The sequence below is a fragment of the Helianthus annuus genome, chromosome 5 (assembly GCF_002127325.2).
Source record: "Helianthus annuus cultivar XRQ/B chromosome 5, HanXRQr2.0-SUNRISE, whole genome shotgun sequence".
Lineage (NCBI taxonomy): Eukaryota > Viridiplantae > Streptophyta > Magnoliopsida > Asterales > Asteraceae > Helianthus > Helianthus annuus.
In genome coordinates this window covers 141,053,261-141,060,982 of record NC_035437.2, presented here as the reverse complement: position 1 = coordinate 141,060,982, position 7,722 = coordinate 141,053,261, and the positions used below count along the sequence as shown (strand labels likewise).

Below are 7,722 nucleotides of genomic sequence, written 5' to 3'. Positions count from 1 at the left end.
AGCAACCGACATACAAGTCTGAATGCATCGGTTTTCTATGTTTGTTTGCAAGGAAAATATATATCAGTATTGTCCAAAAAAGAAAGCAACCAAGCAGTTATGGACATATGACCCAATCATAGAGTAAAGGGTCACTGTACATTCAAACTGACAAATGTTATGGATATATATAATATAATATAATCATCATGATACTTATATTTAATAGTTAGTAAATTCCATAAATAGCAAAGTTAAGATAGTATTTAAGGAGGATAGATGTACATAGCCTTATCTCTACTTCGTAGGAATAGAGAGACTGCTTCCAGTGAGATCACTGGCTCGATTGTAGTTTTGTATCAAGCCTTGGACCTAAGACACATAACACTCAAACAATCGGGACAGAGACTGATTGGTGCATGTACTCCCGTGTCTTTCAGCTATCAACGTCATTACATGATGCATGATTAACCATCCACCGCTTTTAACGTTATTTTCAAGAAATTAGTAAAATAACGTTAAAGTTAGTACCGTTTCACTTTTGCCCCCCAAGCGTCCACACATATATACATTACATGTGCACATCGCAATCGGGGCAGATATAATAATAATAATAATAATAATAATAATAATAATAATAATAATAATAATAATAATAATAATAATAATTGTTTATTAAAATAACTTAAAATCAATCAAACTCAACATCTTATTTAAGCACCACCTGAAACAAATACACACTCGTCTATCACTCTCTCTCTCTCTATATCTCTCTCTTTCGGCCAAAATGGATGCTCTCACCGGTATGCTTCCAATTCCGCCGGCAACTGCACTAGCAATAGGCGGTACAGCCATAGCACTCGCCGTCGCTATTTCATTCTGGTTCCTCCGAAGTTACACCAGTGGTGAATCAAACCGTCTCCCTCGGGTTCCTGGTACAATTCTGTACTTATATCTCTGTGGATTCATGTATCAATCAATCTAAGGATTTTAACTACCAATTAGGTCGAAATTTCGTGTTTTCTAAATGCGAAATTGACCCGTTTGCTCAATTGTTTGTTTTTTTAAGTTTGATTATAATCCGGGTCTTCTGGGTTGTGAGGAATTTGTGAAGTTATGTGACTTTGATGATGTGTGTGATTGAAATTTGTAGAGGTGCCTGGAGTTCCAGTGTTGGGGAATTTACTGCAGTTGAAGGAGAAGAAACCGTACATGACGTTCACACGATGGGCGGAAACTTATGGTCCGATTTATTCGATTAGAACCGGAGCTACTTCGATGGTGGTGGTGAGTTCGAATGAGATTGCCAAAGAGGTACGATTGTAGTTCATGAATCCTGTTAAAACGACATAGTATTGAAGTGTGATTAATTCTGAAATCAAAACAAATATTATGGTGATTTACACGTTTCATATCTCGTAATTATTCAATTATAGGAGTTATTTATTATAAGTGTTGACCATGCTTAACTGTTTAGATACAAGTATCTGACCAATTCAGATAAGAGGTCTTAACCATTCAGACTCAGTATAATGTTGTCAAATGTCTGAATCATTCAAACATTTGCTCGCGAAACAAACAGTATAAACCATTTTTTGAACCAGTAAGAAATCTGAACCATTCAGGTATGTTTTGATGATAAAATATCTGTTTATTTATTAAACATCTAACGTATCTCATATTTATTTGATCTGATCGATACGATAACAAAAAATAATGTGAATCTGTAGTCAATGTTTCATAATGAGCGTTGACTTGTCTTTTAGGATACACAAGAATATATTCTTGCAAAAAGAAAATGATTAGGTGTCTATGATTTTCTTGTATTATAATAGTTCATTTATTATTTGGTGAAATTGTAGAAATATTCTAAAGGGATTGGTTTAACGACCCTATGTCCCTATTGAAAACTACTAATAAAATTAGTTTATGCGGTTATTGTAATTCTATGCTAATAAATGATTGTGTATTGTAATATTAAAAATAAAATAACCAGAACAAAATAAACTTAATTATATCTAAATACCATAAAACTGTAAATCATAATTAGCTTCACCAATATCATCAAACTTCTAAAGACTGATTGCTCATGGGCAAATTTGTAAAATCATCTTGCCAAAACGAAAAATGTTCACTTGCCAATGTGGTGCTAACCCATTTGATAAAGGCATGTGTCTTTAAGAAAGAGGTCTTAGGTTTAAATCTAGGTAAGAGAGTCCTTTAGAATTATTGGTGTAAGGTGGAGTAGAAGTAATGTTCATTTCTTTATTATACATGAACAATATTTAATTTGGTAATGTGTAAAAATGGAATGGTATAATCATCATTAAATATTTACATGGAAGACCACAATATTTGATTTGTTAATGTGTAAAAATGGAATGGTATATTTGGAATAACTTATGTGGATTATTAATCATCATTAAATATCTTTCAAAAAAAAAATTAATCGTCATTAAATATATGGAAGAGCATATGGCCGGCCATAAATGATAAAGGTTTGATCATAATCTTCCATCAATTTTAATTTATTTAATAATATATAAATAGTAAATGTTTAATGCTTGTGATGCGTTGACCAACTTTAGAGACTGTAAATCAAGACTAGTCATATTGTTTTAAGAACATATGTAGTGGTAAATAAAGGTTTGATCATAATCTTTCATCAATTTTAATTTATTTAATAATATATAAATAGTAAATGTTTAATGCTTGTGATGCGTTGACCAACTTTAGAGACTGTAAATCAAGACTGGTCATATTCTTCTAAAACCATGTGTAGTGGTAAATTGTTATAATGTCTTTACCATGGGGCATTATTCGACACACGTCATCCCAGTCAGCATGGGGCATTATAGCATAAAGTGATGTAGTGGGGCATTATTCCAATAACGCCCATGCAATCATTTCTCAATTATTTTTTTTTAAATTAATTCATTAAATTAAACAAATACAATACTTGAAATAAAAAAAAAACCGAAAAAAAACAGAAAATAAAAAAAACAAAAAAAAAACTTAAAATAATTCATTAAATTAAAAAAATACAATACTAAAAATTTACTTTGGGGCCTAATGTGTGAAAACAGAAAATAATAAAGTTTAAAACTATAGGGGCCTAAGTGTCAATATCAAAGTTATAAAACAAAGCCCTTCTTCTTCTTCGTTCATATGACCTGCAAACCCATTTGAAATTCCGGCCAAAAATCCGCCAAATCAAACCCCACATTCCATCTCTCTCTCTAAACTCACATGTCCTCATTTGATTGGCCATTCAAACACCCTTGAAGCGTTTTAAATAAAACGCCAGATCCATTTTTTTCGAAAAAAACGCCCCAAAACGCCTAGCGTAGTGGGGGGCCGGGCGTTTTCGAGCGGTATCGGGGGGGGGGGGAACACGCCCCAGTACGCTTGGTCTAATGATGATTCAAGCTTGGTTTTAAAATGCGTGCATATCGTCACAGCTGATGCGTTGTGTTTACGTGATGTGAGAATATTGCACCGATTTCGCATAATTCGCTCCGATGCACGAAACATTGCTTGTTATGTTTTTTTTTTCCAGTTTTTATGAAATGGGCTGGGTTTTTTTAATAATTAATATCTTAATATGCTTGATTTGGATCATTATCGTTCCTAAACACTTTTTGTGGTTTTGGAAACATTCTAGTATGCTTGAATCTCGATTTGAACTAAAAGTACAACTCTTATCTTCTTATTGCGTCAGTTGCATTAGTTTAAATATTTTTTATGTATAAATAATTATTTGAGGAAAATGCCAAAATGGTTCCTGAGTTTAGCTCACTTTTGCCACTTTAGTCCAAAAATGAAACCTTTTGTATCTGGGTCCCTGAGGTGTCATTTTTGTTGCCATTTTTATCCAATTGGCAAATTGGGTTAGAATTTTCTGCCCTTTTTGTCGTTTCCCTCATTTAAATGATGGAGTTCCTCATAGAGTTTGGGCATAAAATGACGATTATACCCTCCATTAAATGAGGAAAATGACAAAGAGGACAAAAGTTTCTAACCCAGTTTACCAGTTGGATGGAAATGGCAACGAAAATGAAACCTCGAGGTCCTAGATATAAAGGGTTTCATTTTTGGACTGAAGTGGCAAAAGTGAGCTAAACTCAGGAGCTATTTTGGCATTTTACTCTGATTTATTTCGTTTTTTTTAAGAGCGCATCGCATGCTCGCATCACGCATCAGATTTTTGGACCAAACGCATCGGAGTGCATCACACAATTTAAAACCAAGGATTCAAGTAATTCCACCATGATATTATGTAAAGTTGATTTGATCCACTAATCAATAGGGACATAGGGTCGTTAAACAATGACATGATTGTTGTTAAAATTGATCTCTTTCATTCATTATATAGGCATTTGTTACCAGATTTGAATCTATCTCAACCCGAAATCTGTCGAAGGCATTAAAGATCCTAACAGATGACAAAACCATGGTGGCTATGAGTGATTATAATGATTATCACAAGACCGTCAAACGCCATATACTCACTGCCATGTTGGGACCAAATGCTCAGGTTTGTGTTATCAAACTGTGTACTTTTGCGTGCTTAAGCGACTTGTCGACTTTACTTTGAACTGTTTGTTCTTGTTGTATATTTTCAGAAGAAACACCGCATCCAAAGAGACATCATGATGGAGAATCTTTCAAACCGACTACACGCATTTGTTAAAACCTCTACTGAACAAGAAGAAGTGGATCTAAGGGAAATATTCCAATCTGAACTTTTTGGATTAGCTATGAGACAAGTGAGTTCGTGTAATCACATATTATGTCTATTTTTTATTGATTATTAATATTTAAAACAATTGTCTTTTCATTTCTACCCTTTTAGACAATGGGAAAGGATGTGGAGAGCATATATGTGGAGGATCTTAAAATCACCATGAAACGAGACGAGATATTTCAGGTTTTGGTGGTTGACCCAATGATGGGTGCGATCGACGTTGACTGGAGAGATTTCTTCCCGTATCTAAAGTGGGTCCCGAATAAAAAGTTTGAGAACACAATACAACAAATGTATATCAGGCGAGAAGCTGTGATGAAGGCTCTTATTAAACAACATAAAGAACGTATCGCTTCAGGGGAGGTAAATCATTACATTATGGCGTTGTAATTGTTGATTTCTTTCTTGTTAAGATTGCGTTAGAATAATACTAACCCGTCCTAATTTCTTAAATAAATAGAAACTGAACAGCTACATAGATTACTTGCTATCAGAAGCACAATCATTAACCGATCGACAACTACTTATGTCGGTATGGGAGCCTATTATCGAATCATCAGACACCACTATGGTCACCACTGAATGGGCAATATATGAACTTGCAAAAAACCCCCATATTCAGGTTTGTACTGTTCTTTCAACCTCAGACTAACAAAAGTTTATATTCTTTATCAGAATCTGCATCAAATTATAAGGGAGTTCAAAGACTTTTGTCTAATTGTATATGTAACTCAGGATCGTTTGTACCGGGATATCCAAAGTGTTTGTGGGTCAGACATAATCAAAGAAGAACATCTGTCGCAGCTGCCATTCATAACCGCTATTTTCCATGAAACTTTGAGAAGGCATAGTCCGGTCCCTATTATTCCATTACGATACGTGCATGAAGACACAGTTCTAGGAGGGTACCATGTCCCAGCAGGAACCGAGGTTGACTCTTTAAAAAAGTCAAACATATGACCTTTATATCTTTTCTGTTTCTATATGGCCATTATCCAAATTCAAATTCAAACCGGATATGTTAATTTGCAGCTAGCGATAAACATTTACGGATGTAACATGGAGAAGAGTGTGTGGGAGAATCCTGAAGAATGGAATCCAGAGAGATTTATGAAGGAAAATGAAACGATTGACTTCCAGAAAACGATGGCGTTTGGAGGTGGAAAGAGGGTGTGTGCTGGTTCTCTTCAGGCAATGTTGATTTCTTGCGTTGGAATTGGAAGAATGGTGCAAGAGTTTAAGTGGGAACTGAAAAATAAGGCCCAAGAAGAGGTTAATACGATTGGGCTTACGACGCAGATGCTTCGTCCACTGCGGGCCATAATAAAGCCCAGAAACTGATCGCAGGTGTATCGATTAGCCTTTCGTATTTAGACAATTGGACATGTTTTTTTCCGAATAAGTTCCATTAATTTCCCTAATCTTTCTCTCTATCTCTCCTACACCTCTTTTTACACATACGTCCCCAAGGGGACATTAAGGTGGTATGTTGTTACGTAGCCATTTCGAGATGGCTAGTCTCCTAAAGAGAATAGTCGAGAACAGATTTCTAATATCCTTCTTAATCGAAAAACTAACAAACAATTTTGCATGGAAATAAACCGGAAAGGAAATGCAAGAACGATGAAGTCGCAAAGTGTAGTTGAGGATTCATGTATCATGTTTGAGTTCGAAAAAGTGTCATTCCGTAATATTTTATTATTGTTATTATTTTTTTTAAATCAAATGGCTATTGGGCTTACTAAACCTAATGCCAACAGGTTAACTTCTAAATCATAAAAAAATGTTTTGTAAATGGGCCTATCTTGGAGTTGATATGTGTATATTATTTAAAAAAGACTTAACATATATATATCGGATTTATTTTAAAAAAACACGTGTCTTTCTTAATCACAGGCCCTGTGCGGTGTACCCCTACACCCTCATCTGTAACACCCTAACACGTTTTGATCATAAATACGCAGCGGAAATATGTACCATAAAATTTCTTTCTTTATAAATTATTTCGACATACTTGGAGGTCCATCTATAAAATGATATATGTTTTCTCTAAGAGAAATACAGCATTCATCTTTAATTATCGTATCGATTGTAATATAAATGACAACCATGTAATCATCTTTTCCGTACAATCCTTGCTCTTTAGCTCAATCTACAACCGCTTGTCCTCGATGGTGATAGATAAAATCGGTGAAATCCTGCGATCACCACATACTGTTAGGATCGGAGGCTCTCATGATTATGTTTGTTTGTATAAATTGATCATTCAGAGAATATTAAACAGTGAAAAGTGCAGCGGAAATGAATACAAACTTTGTAAACACAATCCAAAGAAGAGATTTGTATGATAAACAATTGCTTCACATTAAGTCAAATGATTGAATTACAAAGCAAATGATTACAAGCATGCTTACAATACTAAGCTCCCCCTCAGCCTGATACTCCAAGGTTGGTTGCACAAGATGAAAGGATTGGACTTGAGAAGAAGAATCTACTCAGTCAATCAAATGTAACAGTACAGGGTACTGCTCCATTTATAGGCAAACCAAACCACTGAAGCATCTCAGCTGATGTCACCATGATAGTGACATCTAACAAACTAACAACCTATATACACTATTCTAAACAAACTACTGATATGCAACATCTGATTATCAGTACAATACAAAAACAAGAGATAACAATTGCTTCTCGTTCCACTGTTGTAGCCTGAGCACTGATGTTGAACTTCAGTGCTTTCTTCAAAGGTGATCAGTCTTTGAGTGGGCAGTGCTTGTGTCTTCAGCAGTACTTAGGAAACAGCAGTAGATAGAGCAACAGTGTTTGTCTTCAGCAGTCTTTAGGATCTCATCAGTGTTTGGTTCATCAGTGGTTATAGTGAGCAGTACTTAAGATCCATCAGCTGTTTAGAATACCACTGTCAAGGGGAAAGCAAAGTGTAAACAGCTGCTTATTGTTAGTCCACTGATGTGATCCAGTTTTGGCTTTACATTATC

The 7,722-nt window shown here is 34.9% G+C and overlaps 1 protein-coding gene across 1 annotated transcript; it reads left to right on the top strand.

The window, feature by feature from the left end:
- Nucleotides 1–723: 723 nt before the first annotated feature.
- LOC110899628 (ent-kaurene oxidase) lies at nucleotides 724–6,138 on the top strand. Its single transcript, XM_022146520.2, has 8 exons — nucleotides 724–914; nucleotides 1,133–1,293; nucleotides 4,355–4,516; nucleotides 4,605–4,748; nucleotides 4,835–5,089; nucleotides 5,187–5,348; nucleotides 5,462–5,656; nucleotides 5,759–6,138. The coding sequence occupies exons 1-8, from the start codon at nucleotides 767–769 to the stop codon at nucleotides 6,065–6,067; spliced, it is 1,536 nt and encodes a 511-aa protein (XP_022002212.1). The 5' UTR covers nucleotides 724–766; the 3' UTR covers nucleotides 6,068–6,138.
- Nucleotides 6,139–7,722: the final 1,584 nt, after the last annotated feature.

Coding starts and splice junctions, on each gene's coding strand:
- LOC110899628 (XM_022146520.2), top strand. CDS start 767: ATGGATGCTCTCACCGGTATGCTTCCAATTCCGCCGGCAACTGCACTA. Junction 1,294..4,354: donor CGAATGAGATTGCCAAAGAG/GTACGATTGTAG, acceptor TTCATTATATAG/GCATTTGTTACCAGATTTGA. Junction 5,349..5,461: donor CAAAAAACCCCCATATTCAG/GTTTGTACTGTT, acceptor TATGTAACTCAG/GATCGTTTGTACCGGGATAT.